At 41.0% G+C, this 17,424-nt stretch overlaps 1 protein-coding gene across 1 annotated transcript in view; it reads left to right on the top strand.

Moving 5' to 3' along the window:
* Nucleotides 1-8,098, top strand: part of LOC108787461 (leucine-, glutamate- and lysine-rich protein 1-like) — a 70,590-nt gene extending 62,492 nt beyond the window's left edge. Inside the window, exons 8-9 of the mRNA XM_018557031.1 lie at nt 4,027-4,326; nt 7,705-8,098. Coding sequence (XP_018412533.1) covers nt 4,027-4,326; nt 7,705-8,097 — 693 coding nt within the window. The 3' untranslated portion in view covers nt 8,098. The remainder of the gene's footprint in view (nt 1-4,026; nt 4,327-7,704) is intronic.
* The last annotated feature ends 9,326 nt before the right edge of the window (nt 8,099-17,424 follow it).

The raw sequence follows: 17,424 nt of genomic DNA on the forward strand, positions 1-17,424 counted from the left end.
GGTCCTAGGTGACATTAGGGGTCTTGGAGACCCCCTGATGTCTCCATAAAGAGGACCTGTCACCTCTTTTGCTATCACATAAGGGGGTTTCTCAGCCCCCTCTGTGATAGCAATAAAGTTAAGTGAAAAAAAAAAAAATAGTACAAAAATTTAAAGTTTCCCCCCCAATTTTTTTAAAGTTACACAAAAAAGAATTAAAAAAAAATTTTTTTTTTTAAAAGTCCCCACACCTACATACACACATTTAAACATGCGTCAGGTGCGCATACCTGCGAAAACGACGATTGCACCCATTACGCCGCACATGTTACATATCGCCGCGAACGTCGCAGTGAGAGCAATCATTTTAGGGCCATCAATCACTGATAACACTAAACTGATGAGCGGTAAAAGCTTTTAAAGCGTCGCCTATGGCCAATTTTGGGTATGCTAGTTTTTTGCGATTTTGCGAGTGCGCGCAATTTTTACGCTTGACATGTTTGGTGTCTATTTACCCGACGTGACCCCATCTTTTATATTTTACCAAAAAAGTGGGTAATATTAGTTGTTTTATAGCATAATGTAAAAAAAAACTTTTTTTTCTCAAAATTTTCAGTAATTTCTCCTGAATATAGTAAAAAATAAAACCCGCAGTGGTGATTAAATACCACCAAAATAAAGCTCTATCTGTCCCCAAAAAATGGTATAAAATTAATTTCAGTACAGCGTTGCGTGACGGAATAAATGTCAGTCAAAGTACCGCAGCGCTGAACATTGAAAAATGGCCTGGCCAGGTAGGGGATCTAAACACCTGGTCTTCAAGCAGTTAAAATATAAATGAACTGGTTTTTGGTATCGCAAGACACAAATCTGTGCATCTAGAAAGCACACTAACTACATATTTAAAAAATAAACTGTTACAACTTTTTGCTAACATTTGTTGTTTGAAGAAATGTGATTCAATAATGAACTGTAATTGCCTATAGATTGATTACCTGTACTGTCGGAATGGGTAAATATGTGAAGGAGAAGCTTGCATTGTTGCAAAGATGCAAATATGCTGCTATGTTGTTTCATTAATTGGGTACAAAGACCTTCTAATGTTCATGCATCATGGTGTATGCTAATTTTAAGAGCTACCGGCATTCAAAAAATGTCAGTATACAATTAAAAGCTCGTTTACACTTTGTACATTTTTATTGAATAAGGAGGCAAGCAGTTTGTTTTACAATGTGTGCTGCATTCGGTAAACATCAGCAAAGAGCCAGATCATAAAAGCCAGAACAGAAAAGCACAAATAAAGATGAATATGTGCCAGGGGAAACAGGATGGCAAGATTCTAGTTATCCATTTGTCATTACCATCTGATGTAAACAGATTGTAAATCCCTGTCATCATATGTGCAGTTCTGGACTATAGATGAGCAATCAGAAATGAAATGATGGAAGGTCTGTTACATTTTCTTCCGGTATTTAGAGCTAGCTGTTGAATGCCAATAGTAATCATAATAAACTGGAAGAATTTGAGCTGTTTATATTAGGGATGCACCGAATTTTGGGCTGAAAATACCACTTTTGGCAAAATGCCGAAAGTGCCATCTTTCGCCTGAAATTGCAGTGCATGCGTGATTTCTCTCCTCCCGTTGGGTGCTGCTCTGTATCCCCTCTGACACAGCACAGCATTCAGCAGGGAGGAAAGAAACTGTCAGAGGAGGCTGAGCGGGGCGAGGAGGAGAGTGCTGTCATTGTTCATGTCACAGGGGGCTAAGCTCTCCTCCCACACCAAACCACTCAGCTTCCTGTAACCAATCAGGATGGAGAGTGGTGTGGGGGCGGAGTCATCGGTCACATGAGGCATCGGTGAGGGGGAGGAGTCAACTGTCAAATGAGACTGAGCTCTCCTCCCCGCAGTGGTGATGGGTCCTAGTTAGGGAGAGAGATTCTGTTTATCCGGTGACCTATGTCACAGGACTGAAAAGGAGAGAAAACCCAACATTTTGAATTGCCACCAGGAATGGAGGGAAACTCGTCCAATGGGTGCACTTGTTCTGATGTCATCTGTCTAAGAGGGCACATTTCCCTTACTTTAGGCCCCGTTCACGCCGGGGCGGTTTGGCCACACTGATCCGCTGACATAAACGATCACATACATTGCTATGGGGACCATTCATGCGATCGGAACCACCCCCCACCCGAACTGCTCCCTGGCCATTTTTTGCTGCGCTGATCAGTGCGGTTTTCCATACAGCTTTCAATGGAATCGCGCTGATCAGCGTGGTTTTGGGTGTTTTTAATTGCGTTTCAGTGCTGAAATGCAATTAAAAACTCCCAAAACCTCCCTTTTAAAATCATTGCTGAAAACGCGCTGATCCTCAGCCGCCCTGGTGTGAATGGGCTATCAGAGAGTTTTCCTCTCACTTCTTTTTGTGTCTACAAAACAGTAAGTAAAGGAAAATCCCTCAGTGGGATAAGATGGCAAAAAAAACTGTATTTTGTACTTTAGTCTGTCCATAGTGAAACAGTTTTTGCTTTACATACACTGATTTCTTCCCACCTAGAGCCATTTTGATGTATGAAAAACATTTTTTAGAAGAATGTGGAAGGGTTTAGAGTCATCGTTGTCTTTTCCATTCTGTCCTAGTAAAATCTTGTTCTTCTTGGTCCTGGTGTTAAAGGGATAAAGTAAGTGGAAAGCTGCACACTAGAGTAAAAGATAGCAATAAAACAGGTTGAAAAAGCTAATATTTGCCACTCTACCCAAAACTGAAAAAAATGTTTCCTGGGGAGTTGGCTGATTCAGACCCCACTGGTATTCTGAGCTATCTGATCAAGTGCTGCTATTTACCCCAACACCAAGGTGCAGCCAGTCCACAAGTAATTCTTATGACTCAGTAAAATCTTTATCTTCTTCTGGAAGCTTTGAATTGATGGGAAATGTACTTTAAACGGATGACTTTGGGCTGTTAAAATCCACGTAGCCTCACAATTGCACATGGCTGAAACAGTTCCAAAGTTGTCCTGTGTTTTGATATGAAAACCTAACTACCATGACCTGCACAGTAAAGCCATGCTCCTCAAATTGTTACCAGGGACAGCTCTGTATTCAGTAACCCAATTAACTTTTGAGGTAGCCATTACACTAGACGTCAAGTTCCTACTAAACCTGTTGGCAATGCTATAAAGTCCTGAAGCCGAAAACTGATGACTGCTTATTGCTGAACATTTTGTACATTTTATATCATTTTAAGAATACATTTGAAATGGTTTGAATAACTTAAATACATCTACACACCTTCCTGTCTTGAAATGCTAGCTTACTTGCAAACCTGGTCATATTTGATATAGTTATAATTTTATTGTAGTAAATAAGAGACAAGATAACAGAATGTTCTTCAGAAAACTGTCTGCTACCTTGTATGCGTCACTCTATTTTTCAGTAGATTTTTAAATGATTCCTTACATTAGTCTTGGTGTACAGGTTTCCCAGCAGAATTACGCAATATTCACTTTACTTCCCATCAATACATGTGTAGTGTACTGCAGCATTACATCACATTATAGATTGCTCTACGTATGTCAGAGTACCTGTGTTGGACACATACTTTTTTTTTAATCAAGAGCTATTTTGTCTAAAGTTTACCTTGTGAGAGATCACACTTCAAGCCAGCACCTTTTTGCTGTTTATGGTGGATATTGAAGACGGTAAGGCTTCCTCATGAAGTGGCTGGTCTTGATGCTTGACCTGATGATGCAAAATAAAAGATCTCACCACTGCCACCATTGTAGTGCTTCTACTCTAAAGTCAATGTTTAGATCTTGGAGACATTTCCAAATGCTTGGCACTGTTCATCTTAATTTGATTTGCAATGACCCCAAGGAAACTGAGAATATATAATATTTAAGTCTCTTGAATCTGGTTGGTGCTCTTGTTTTGTGTTCCTATCGGTCTATACATTGCATTATTTCTGCTCTTAATATATTTTTAATGTACTAATCTCTGTAAACACTAGACCTGAAATTAAATCAGCTGCAATTTCATATATTACAGATCCCAGCACTAGTATCCAGGGCATGTGAAGAACTGCAGACTGAAATACAAATTCTGGAGAAGAAGCTACAGCAAACTCAAGCAAGACTTCTAGAGAAAAATCAAGCAAAGGGCACTGAAGTTGCCAATTTAAAAAAAAGAATTTCTGAGTTGGAGGTTCGTCTAAACAGAGACTATGAACACAATACCTCTTCCCTAGAAGAAATGAGAAAAGACATTCACACAAAGGCTGAGCAACTAAATGAAATGAACATGAGCTGTGCACAGCTAAGACATCAACTAGACCAAGTCACGCAGGAGGTAAGAAGCCACAATACAAAACCAATATATTCTTCCGGTCACTACTGCAATTTCATTTATAATTAAAAAAAAGTGCAAATAATAAAACATAATTGGGAAATGGGAATAAAAAGTGCCTGAGACAAGTTTTATCTCAACTGGTGTGGTTGCCCATAGCAATGAAAATTAAAAAGCTGTGGTGGGCTGTGCTGTGTGGGGTCTCACCAGGGGTCCGCATAGTCTTGTGAGTGGGTACGGGTGGTAGGGTCCCACAGGAAGGAGGAGGAGAAGATGTGCGGCCGACACTGTAAACAGGAGCTGCAAGGTTCCCAGCAAGCACAGTACCTCGGGCAGTCGCTTCAGTTTAAAAATATAAAGAGACGGTATCTGCGCTTTGTATCAGGGCATTTTCACGAGTACTTGTGAAAATGCTCAGTATTGGTGCATCCCTACTATTCATTAATACCCCCAAATATGCATTTACAATTAGGGTAAAATATTTGACAGCACTATGATTGCCAGTTGAGTTAAAATTACTAGAAATTACACATCCCATCGCAGTTAAAACTGACAGACTGAAGACCAGATTGGACACAGCAAGCCTCTTTTTTTATGGCCATCTACTTGTATGACTCAAACAGACAGGAAGCAATGAAATAGCTCCACTGCAACACAGACAGAAATGTCTATTTTTTAGTAGAGTAAGAGTAGTCTAGAAGCCCTGTCAGCTTTTTGTTGTTGTCTGTCTCCCTGTTACAGATTTTTCTTCACTTCCTATTTGATAAAACCAATAACACCATGACAAGAAGTCAGAGGAAATCATTATAACAAAGCCTGGAAAGCAGTAAATACCAAAAAGTAGTTCTAACCCGTTCCCTTTGCTATCCAAACCAAACAAGCAAAAGATAATTGCTGGACTTTCACTGAAAATCAGCGAACTCCAAAATATTGAACTGCCGCCAGAACAGGAATAGAATGGAAATCCTCCATAAAGCACACTTCCTGTTCCTGTTGCAACTGTCTTAAGAGGGTATTTCCCTCAAATTGGAAAGATATCCTCTCTGTTAGGGTCCCTCAGGAAAGTGACACTGAAAGCACTCGAACCCCCCAGTAGTGGGCCTCAAACCCACGCCTCCTGGTAGGACTTATCTCGTTACGATTTTCGGGAATTCGATCGTGCTGCCAGCTTCAGACAAGTACTGGGGAAGAAAGAGTCACACTGAATTGTGTATTCACTCTATATTCAAAGGTTTTTTGTTAAAACAAAAGTTTATATTTGAAACTAAAAGGGGGATGGCGGAGTATAAACCAATTAAATTCATGCCCGTATACAAAAAGACAAAACTAATTATGATAGTAAGGATCATGAGACAACCTTGGGGGGGGGTTGCAAAGTAAACAATCAAAAGACATCAGATTTCACCTTTCAGTAAGTGAGTTGCTGCAATAACTACGTTATCACTGGTTTTTGTGCTACTTAGACAGGAGCACATAGATGAGTCACAGCATCAGTCAGGAGTTTATATAATTTGATCAAAATGTGAAAAAAATAATGTATGGTACCTAAAATAAAATACACTTTGAAATAATGGAAATCAAAGGTATTCAGTGAAAATCAATGAAGTATGGTCTCCATTCATGGCCATTCATTATTTTTTTCCTGTTAGGAGCTGAACTCAAAATGGTTGATGGCTCTCTGAGGAATGTCATTACAAGCTTGTATCACTAAGACAGTCAGTTCTTCAATATTTGTGTTCCAGTGTTCAGTTGCACTAATAGCCCTGACAATCATGTCCTACATGTTCAGGACAAATCAGGTGACCTGACTGGGTCAGTACATTGACTCTGGACTGTGTGCTTGTCTATCAATGGATGTGCTTTAACCATTTCCCTGCCAGGCTCTGCTTTCTTCCTTTAACCTTAGGAGACCATTTTTGCATTTTTTTTTAACATTTGTTTTTCATTTTTCAACCACAGCTTTCAGAGTTTGTAGAAGCTAAATTTAAAAGTAAAAAAATCAATTACACATCTAAATGATGTGATGCTAGAATATTGTGCCACTGATTCTGTGTGAAAATCATACTGTTTCCTAACACCACATACTGTACATTTAAGAGGCATCTCCCATGTATGTAATTTAGAGAACTGGTATTTTTTGCATGTCATCCCTGAAGACCCGTTAAAAGAACACTCTATTTTTTATTTAAATAGCTTTGTTTAAGCTAAACCTTGGGCACAAACATTATCAATTAAATAAACTCCTAAATAACCATTTACCCTGTAAAATTGCCAGTGACATCACTGTGCTGCACGTAGCCTGTGCAGAAAGCAGAGCTGAGGCCCACGCACTACGACTGCCTGTAGAAAACTATGCGAAGGGGGTTGTAATCGAAGACTAGTCACCCTTCACAAAGACAGAGAGCAGCAGTGACTGGTCTTTATTACAGGAAGCTTCTGCACATAGGCAAAGTTCCACACTGGATTACTGCACAGCTCTGGAAGAAATACACAAAGCACACTAAGATTCAAGTAAGAATGCACATGCCTCTAGTCTTTGGACAATATTTGCTATCCCTGGAGTTTAGCTTTGAATATCCCCCATGGCAGTGCCCAGCTCCCTATGCCTATTTTGGACAATAGCTTGCCTTTTAGCCTTGAAAATGGTCAGAATTTAGTATGAAGATTCCCTTCCCCCATAGTCTTCAATAAAGTTTGCTGCTTAATTCAGCTTTTATGGATTTTAAAGCACGATTTAATGAACTCCCTGCTTATAAGACCCAAGCAGATTTACTCATTTCTACTTTGCAAGTGCCAGTTGAGTAAATATTTTAAAAATTATCCTTTTAATATTTGCATGTATTCATATTTCCATTTACGAACATGCATACATGCTAAATACATGTATACCGTGTTTCCCCGAAAGTAAGACCTACCCCGAAAATAAGACCTAGCACTATCTTCAGGGATTTCTGTAATATAAGACCTACCCCGAAAATAAGACCTAGTTCGGTGGTAGGTCTTATATTACAGAAATCCGCTAGGTCTTACTTTCGGGGTAGCTGCACATAAACTGTGTAAAAACCGGCCGCAGCTCCCGCCCCGCCCACCGGCCGCAGCTCACGCCCGCACGCAGCTCCTGCCCCGCCCACACGCCAGCCGCAGCTCCCTCCCGCACGCACACACGCACAATGGAAGCGACATCCGCCGGGACCGGCAACAGCACGCCGCCTTCCGGGACCTCGTCCACTCCTCCCCCAGCCAGGTAAGACATCCCCCGAAAATAAGACCTAGTGTCTTATTTCGTGCAAAAAAAAAAAATAAGACACTGTCTTATTTTCGGGGAAACACGGTAAAAAGCCTGTGCGTTTTGAAATAAAATGTATAATCTCCTCATTTCAGAATGCATTCCTCAAAGAAACCGTGCGCATGGAGTGTGAAGAACGCTATGAGCTTACTGAGGCCTTGACCCAGGCCAAGGAACAGCTGTTTGAACTAAAAAGAGGTCATGGAAACCTCCCAGTGTCACAAAGATCGTTTACTCCAGAGAAAGCAGTGCCCCCTCACATAATGACTAGTCCACATCTGAAGCGTCCTCTGAGCTTATCAACAGGTAATGGAACCACACTAGTGAGCTTGTCTGGGTCCACTATATCAACTATGAATAAACCCAAGCACCCGAGCACCTTACCTATACTGCAATCCCCGCATCCACCAAAAGAGAGAGCATCTTCACTAACCGAAGCAAGACAAAAAATCACGGCAGTCCTCCGGAGAAATACTTCTCAGCTATGAAACAGGCAGTTACAATGATAAAAATGCATTTAGCCACAGAACATGATGCACTGGATTTACCTTAGGTGGAATAGCTATAAAACAAGTGTTTTCCCAGAAGTCTTTTAGAATGTGTGAACTACATAGAGCTATATCAACAGGATGGCATACACAGAAGATTTTATACAACAATCAGTTTGGGAGTTGGCCATTCTCTGTCACAAGTAGGATATCATACAGGCATGGGGAGAAAACTTTGGCTGCTACAAGGTTGGGTCTTTAGCAGGAACCTACTTTTGTTTAAAGATTTAAAACTTCTTTAAACCTGCAAAGTGATTCTCCAAAAAAGTCATAGATAACTATAAATGACAGCATAGAATGGTACACGCAGGCTTCCAGTAACTATCCATATAACTCCTACATGTAGGGTTTCAATGTTTTTTTTGTTTTGTTTTTTTAAATGGTTCCGGATATATCAAGGGTGCAGTGCAAACTCATCTTCTTTTTCTTTCTAGCAGCTAAGATATCAATTGCCCGATCTTGGAAAGCTGAAAGGGTACCTTTCTCTATAGTACTATCTAAGTTAAACTGGATCTTGATCCATGAGAAACTACACAGTATCTTGCAAGACAGATACGCGAACTTTGAAGCTGTATGGAGCCATGATAGACCTATCAAGGGATTTTAAACCCTTCTGGCATATCCCTTACTCCTACAGGTCAAGCATTGTATGAGACACTTAGATCCGAGGGAGTCTACAATTTTCTCTACTTTTTTTTTTTCTTTTCTTCTTTACCCTTTCCTTTTTTTACTTAATTAAATTGTTTTCCTATTTTATGCTAAATCAACATGTGAAGACTAAGTGAGAATCTTCAGCACTTTGTATAACTAGAGGAAATGGAATAGAATTGCCAGCCCCCAGATATAAAGTAGATCGTTATTATGGCATAATAATACACACCACAGTATAAAACTAATGGGACTACTGAAGGGGGTATAGTGTTGATATTGAAGTCTATTGGATGACTTGTTATGCTACACATGTTGTCTGTTTGTAACAAAATGTTTACCTATAAAAACGGAAAACCAATAAAAAACATTTGAACCCTACATGCCATATAAATAAGTAATGTAATGTGGAGATAACTTTATGAAACTGTTCTACAGTGGTGAAGTGTATATCTACTTAATTAGCATACTATCAAACAAACTGTTAGCTCTATTGACTGTTATCAGTGGAAGGACTAATCTCACCATCTACTGACAAAAAGCTATGCTAACCTGTTATGCAAGTAGCAGGAGATTTGTACAGTGTACACACAGTGTATTTGGTATTAGGAGATAAAGGGAGGTTTTATGGGTGCCACATCCCATACTAGAGCATGTTAAAACCAAAATATCAAGGACGGACTTTTTAGGTACCAACACGACCAATTGTATATATAAAAACATTTTTATTGAATAATCATATCATAAAATACATCTAAATGCACATTTCATAAAAGCATTTAAACCATCAACTAACCTTTTGCCCACATATACATATCCCCTCAAATTACTTCATTTCCAACTTTGTAACATCCAAAATTCATGGTATTTACACCACTTAAATTTAAGATTTGTGTAGATATATGGAGGGATATGGAACAGCCAGACGCATTTCACAATCAAAACCGCTTTATCAGGAGCAACAATGGGCAAGATTAAAAACAAAAAGGTAGTATGTCAATAAATTGATTATCACAGAATTGCTTTTATACCATCTAAAATTATTATTATTCAGGATATATATAGCACAAACAGTTTGCACAGCGCTTTACAATATAAGGAAGACGCTACAACACAATTCAAGACAAAATGGTAAGAAGGGCCCATACCATGAATTTTGAATGTTACAAATTTTGCAATGAAGTAAGTGGAGGTGATATATATGTGAGAAAAGGGTTCATTGATGGTTTAAATGCTTTTATGAATATGCATTTATATGATTATTCAATAAAAATGTATTCTTTTATATATACAATTGGTCGTGTTGGTGCCTAAAATGTCCGTCCTTGATATTTATGGTTTTAACAGTATGTATGGCGCCATTCAAAATGAAAGCTTCACCACTAAGGCTGGTCATTGGAAGATGAGTTAAGAGAATAATGGATGGTGAGACTTCTGTTTGTTTTCTTACCTATTGCTACCCAACTGGGATGCTCTATGGTCATGTCTCTGGCTCAGCCAATGGTTGTACTTTCTCTCCTTTGCAAAATTGCCACTTGCTCACCAGGAGGTTTTGCAACAAGATGTAAAATCTATTTTGATGGCATCAGTTTGATATTAGTTTGAGTTGCTTCTGACATTGTTCAGAATTTACAGGCGCATTTGACCTTCAGTTGACCTCCTTCTGCCATGCTTTAAACAGGTTTTGCATTCCCATATACTTGCCTGACAGGAGAAAAAAACAAAACGCTTTTATCTGTTGGAATCCCTAATAGTGGGGGCTTCCACCAGATAGGAGCACTCATTATCGTTCCTAGAAAAGATGATCGCCAGATAAGATACTTCCATTGTGTGAATTGCCTGTAGGGACTGAGATATGTATGCCCTTCATTGTATTATTTTTTTTACATTGTACATATAAGATCATTTTGAATGTGTTAGCCCTATTGTAGATTCCATTTTGTGTTATAAATGCATTTCTAATGCTACTCTTATTAGATGTTTTGATACATTATAAATTTGTAAAGGATCTGCTGTTAATGAAAGTATGTGGATGTTTTATACTCTTTTGTGCCTTTATTTCCTATCTGGTACTTAAAGCCCAGGCTTGTAGCCAATACTCCAATATGCTTGTAGGTTTGCTGCAAAATTACATCACAGGCTATGTGCTTATATCTCCTGGGATCTCATTGACAACAGTTGTCAGCTCTGCCCAAACTCTACAACCAGTGGCGTAACTACCGCCATGGCGTCCCACGCGGTCGCTATGGGGCCCGGATCAGAGGTGGGCCCGGTCCAGGGCCAGATTAACAGGGTCGCGTAGGAAGTGCGCTTTCACTATGGATTCCTCACAGGCAGAGTGCATTTGGTATCACTCTGCCTGTGACAGGAGGCGGGGCTATAGAGGAAACATCGGCTTATGCGGCTCTGCTCCCTCCGCTGCCACCTCGCTTCCTCTAGCGCTGGCTTCGTTGGCACTGCTGATTATCTTCTGCGGCTCCTCAAGTTCCCCCTTATGCCACCACCGGCCCTGGGAAAGGTCGCAACTAGGTCTTATTTTCGGGGTAGGTCTTATATTTTAGCAATTCCCAAAAATGGTACTAGGTCTTAATTTCGGGCCAGGTCTTATTTTCAGGGAAACAGGGTATACCCGCTGACTATACCGCTCACTGTACCCCCTGACTATACCTAGCACTGTGCGCTCTGACTATACCCCTCACTATACCCACTGACTATACCCCTCACTGTACCCCCTGACTATACCCAGCACTGTGCCCTCTGTCTATACCCCTCACTATACCCGCTGACTATACCCCTCAAAGAGACCCCTGACTATACCTAGCACTGTGCGCTCTGACTATACCCCTCACTATACCCACTGACTATACCCCTCACTGTACCCCCTGACTATACCCAGCACTGTGCGCTCTGACTATACCCCTCACTATACCCGCTGACTATACCCCTCACTGTACCCCCTGACTATACCCAGCACTGTGCCCTCTGACCATACCCCCCACTGTACCCACTGACTATACCCAGCACTGTACCCCCTGACTATACCCAGCACTGTACCCCCTGACTATACCCAGCACTGTACCTCCTGACTATACCCAGCACTGTGCCCTCTGACTATGCCCAGCACTCTACCCTCTGACTATACCCAGCACTGTGCCCTCTGACCAGTGGCGTAACTACAAAGACAGCGCAGGCACGGGAACATGTTCTGGAGGTAGGTTTGCGGAGGAGGGTGTTGGGGCGGTTTGGGGGGCCCCATATAAAATTTGGGTATGGGGCCCTGTGAGTTCTAGTTACGCCCCTGTCTACAACCACTCAAAAGCCAAATCATTATGTTATTACCCAAAGGGTATCCCATAATATATACTAGTAGTACCACTTCATGAAAGTAACATATTTTGTTACGGTTAGGGGGATTAGTGCAGAGACATGAATACACATATGCATTATGACTTCCGTTTACTGACGACACATATTAGGCAACATACAGAAAGATACCTGTATATTTTAAGGAGATATGTTTAAAAGATTTGCACTTGCCACATTCCCCTTCTCATCATAAATAAACCATATGTTTCAGATCCAACAGGCAAACTCAACAGTAGCTGACTGCCATGGCTCTGCTGCACTTCCCACTGACTCATGCATGGGCCTGTATCTGCCATAGTGTATGGAGACAGCCTATTATTCTATATAAGCAAACGTGTGCATGTTTATTACTGGGTAACATTAGATTCAGATTGAGTTTTGAAGTATTTTTGGTAGTGAGTAAATACTGGAGAAGAACCACACCATTTCCCTGAATATATTAGTAGATCACACATCTAATGGGTGATCACACATCTAACTCTTTGCTGCCCCCTAACACATAATGCATTGAAAGTGGTGGAGGGTCCCTTTGACACCATTAAGTGAAGTAGAAATGGAGACGTGAAAATGCAAAAACTCAACATGGGAGGCTTATGAAGCTTCATGCTGAATTCTCTCCTGATTAGCATAATCCTCCCATACTACACCTAAAGTTGTAGTCTGACCAGGGCCGGATTTCCCACAAGGCCAACCGAGGCCCGGCCTCAGGGAGGCAGAGGGGTGTGGAATTTCCATATCGCCCTACGCCCGGGACATGATGTTTTGGGCGCCGGTTGGGTTGTTGTTTTCTACATTTTGCCCTGCTTTCGGCAAGCAGAGCTAAATGTAGGGTGGGGAAGTCACTCGTTCGTTTACAAGTGATCTTGGCAATGTCGCCGAGATCACTTCTATGCAGCCTGTGGGCTACCTTTCTCCCCACCGGCTGGAGATCCTCTCTTCAGGATGGAGAGCAGAGCTGAGATCATATGTTCTCCGCTTTGCTCCGTGCGAACACTGAGACAGGAGAGCTGCACTTGCAGCCTTCCCCTCTCAGCTGTCACAAGAGTTCCAGCACAATGCTGTGTTAGAACTCCTGTATTGGAGGTGACAGGTTCAATAAAGAGATCCTGTCACCTCCAAATGCTATCACACAGGGGCTTGTTCTCCCCTTTGTGATAGCATTAAAGTTAAGTGAAAAAAAGTTATAAAATAAATAAGAATTAAGATAAAAAATAATTAAAATAAAAAATGAAAAGGTAATAAAGTAAAAAATTATACAAAACTAAAAAGATAATTAAATAAATAAACACATGTAGTAAATCTGGCCCTGAATCTGACTTTGCACTACAAGTGATGGCAGACACAGAAGCATTTTGAATATAGCAGGAGAGAAAGGTGCAGGGGAGGGGGATGTGATGACTCGGACACCACAATAGTCAGCTAATAGTCATCCTGCAAGCTGTTGTATAATGGGGATGAAGATGGTAATGGATGTGAGCTAACATTCTTATGTAATAGTTGGGGATGCACAGATACTTTGTACCAGTGCAGATACTTGGCATTTTCAGGAGAACTACCGGGGTTGTAGCGGTTGCAGCTGGGACCGGGCTCTGGCGCTCCACCACTGTCCTGAAATCATTAGTCTGTAACCCGAGTATGGTACTTGGTATCTGTGCAACCCTAGTAATAGTTATGGTCACGGTGTACCATCCATGATCATGCTAACCACAAATACTGAACATGGCAGGACCCATGTGGTTGGTGATGGGGTCAGCTGTCAGTAGAACATGAATAAGTAAATCATGCAACCTTAATAATAAAACATAGAATATATTAGGGACATTTTCACTGGTGATTTCACAACACTTTGACTGCAGAGCCTTCATGTCTGTGTTAGTATCTGAGCATTGCATGCACTAGTGAGGTTCAATATATCAGTGACAAATTCTGCATTCTCAACCTATAACAAATGTCAGGCCTCCAGTGGTAATCAGAAACTAATCTAAATGTCACTTCCTGATTATCTAGTAGTGCTACTTCTCAATAATGTGACATGGCGTACAAAATGTCCCAAATTAACATACTTCACATACTACACAATATAGATCTTCTGCTGACACCTCTTCAGCATAATTAGACAATAGCTCTTCCAAAATATGTATGTACAGATTGAACATATGATTTCTCTCTTGTTATTTTAAGATTGACAAGTCAGAAAAGGCAGTTTAAGCTTGAATGACAAATACATTTTCACATGCTGTTGGGAGATGGGTTAAAAGTGCATAGAACAGCCAGAAGACGAGTTTTCAAACTGTAAATAAAAATAACATAGTGTGAATGACGCACAACACAGCAAATGATATCAGGGAAATTCTTCGATGAACAATGTGTTCTGCATTTGTGGGTAGCATGGAGCATGATGTCTAATGCAGGATTTATGTACCAAACTTGTGATCTCTGCATACTTTAAAGTGTATGTATAGCGAATAGTTTTTTGTTTTTCATTTTGGATAGACTAGGGAAGGGTTAAATACCCTGTATTTATTGTTGCTTTCTTTGTTTCTATTTGGAAAGAGATTTACCTTTACAACCTGTTCCATTCCAGCAGCGAATCCTGCTGGAACGCACTATAAGTGGTGTGAATAAGCCCTAAGGAGAGTAAATATACTCCAATACTTAGAGCCAGTGTGGGACACTGCAGCTGTTACATGCTAACTCTGTATTGAGAGCGAAGTGATTACGAACCGCTGATTGCTCAGCTCACAGCTTCTCTTGACAGTCACCACTCCACAGTAATTCTCCCCTCCCATCTCTAATCCTCCAGCACTCATTGGAGGGACAGACAGGGAAGGGGCAGGCACAGCTGTTTCTGGCTCTGGAGAGGCAGAGCCATCTGTCAATCAATATTGACAGCATCCATCCTGGCTGTAGTACAGGTCTGCGCTGTCAGCCTATAGCAGGTAGCCCACTATATGCTGACTTTGGGTTAGAGGAGTACATTAGTAAATATACTCCTGTGACCAAAAATATGAGTAAAGCAAAAACTAAATTGTTAATTCAAGAATAGTATTCACATCAGTCAAACTGCATTGTATATTTGGACTCTGTAGTGCATGTTGTCTTTGTAGTTTCATTAGAGTACGTAAGTCACTCTATAAACTATTTTCAATGTGTAATATCAGAATGTGGCTCACAAGCTGACAAAAGTGGAATCTTTGATAAAAGGCGATTGCTACAGACAATGCAAACTATTCCTTACTGAGAACCTTTGTATGCACATTTGCTTTAAAGGAGAACTATGGGGTTATGGCTTTTCCCCATAGTTCTCCTTAGAGTAACGGGAGGACACAAACTAGCGTCCTCCCGTCACCCTAGGCTCAGTATACCGCGAGCTGCAGCTCGCGGTATACTGAGACGCCGCAGTATACCACGAGCTGCTGCTATACTAAGACGCCGCAGCTGAAGCGGATCCCGACAATTATGCCGGGATCCGCCCCCAGCTGCGTGACTGACAGCTGGCTCTGCCTATCTAGAGGCAGAGCCAGCTGTACCCGCCCCCTCCCCCATCCGTTCCGCCAGTCAGCGCTGGCGGATCGGAGAGGGGAATCCAGCCCCTCCCCTGTCACGGCAGAGAGCCGTGACAGGATCGAGAGGTGAGCGAACGCCGGTATGTGTTCGCTCACCTCTCGATCTACTGAGCCAACCTGTGACAGTCTCATTGTCACAGGTCGGCTAGAACTATGAGGTGAGTGCTTTTCACTCACCTCATAGTTCTCCTTTAAGTACCGTACTTGTAAATCGATTGACAGCCATGCACTCATCAAGTTTTCCTTATTCCATAAACTCCAAAGTATCGCCCATCATCAAATATTACACCATAATCTATGGGATTAATGAATTGCCAGTGTCGGTACACACTCTTTGTTATAGCAATGTTCTTTATGAATTCCTCCCTTGCCTTTGATACTCCAGTGATTAATGACCAGTGAAATGGCACATCCATATACTTGTCACAGCTGCCTGACTGTAGCTGGTGCTAAGGTTTCACAAGAAGCGGTTTGTGTGTTCTAGATAATGTTGATTTGTCTTTGTAGTTTGTCTGTTCGTTAGAAAATACTCACACTGCTTTCATAAAGTCCATGTCAGCTATCTGACAGATGTGTCAGAGGTAAAGAAATACAGGCACACCTGAAGCTCTTGTTCTGTGAGGTATAAAGTGCTAGAGACAGAACACAAACATCCAGTTGACTTCTCATTCCAGGGACTAACACAAAACTCAGTAATACATGCCTAACAACAACTGAGTTCAAAAGTACACATAAGCTTTGTACTCTTCATTTGTACTGTAATAAAACATCACCAGATTGACAGCGGGACCAGCTGCAGCACTTTTATTGACCTTCATAATGAGGGTTGAATCATCCAGAAGAATCTGTACAGGAACATCACCTGCCCTTCTACCACACCTTTTTATGCACAATTATTATTTCTAATTGACATGATTGTGCATGTGACAACACAGTGCTGTGCATGTATGGCAGCATGCATTGCCTTGTGTAATATTCCCCCACAGCATTTACACAGGTTGTAAAACTATAGAAGTTTCAGATGGTATAGTTAAGATATTTATTGTCTATCTGGAAGGTTCCAAATCCCATGCTCCCATGCGTGCCAATGTAATGAGACGAGAGGTGGATCTTAGAGGGATCTTTACAAAAAAAGGTTTATTTGGGAAGGATCTTTACAACAGACAGCCGAATCTTAGAAGGATTTTTACAATAGACATGTGCACTGCCAAAAAATGTGTTTAGTTTCATTTCGTTTTAAATTCGGATTTGTGTTATTTCGTTTTTCGGGATTCGGGTGTGAAAGTCAATTTGGATTCGGAATTCGGATTCGGACGAAATTCGTTAGCGGTATTCCGAACATTCGTTTCGTTTTCTGTTCTTATTTGTTTCTTATTCGTTTGCAGCAAAGTGACATTTGAGGGGGAAAAATTTTTTTTCTCCTTCTCTAATGTCACTTTGCTCCAACGAACGAAACGAATAAGAACAGAAAACGAAACGAACGTTCGAACTACCGCTACCGAATTTCGGAAATGGAAATTCGGATTCGTTTGCATTCGTTATGTCTGTAATTCGGATACATCCGAATTTCCGAAAATTCGTCCGAATTTCGATTCGAAACGAATCGCACATGTCTACTTTACAATAGACAGTTGGATCTGGGAGGACTCCTTACAACAGACAGGTGGATCTAAGAGGACTCTTTACA

Source organism: Nanorana parkeri, unplaced genomic scaffold, assembly GCF_000935625.1.
Source record: "Nanorana parkeri isolate BGI_ZX_2015 unplaced genomic scaffold, ASM93562v1 scaffold263, whole genome shotgun sequence".
NCBI lineage: Eukaryota > Metazoa > Chordata > Amphibia > Anura > Dicroglossidae > Nanorana > Nanorana parkeri.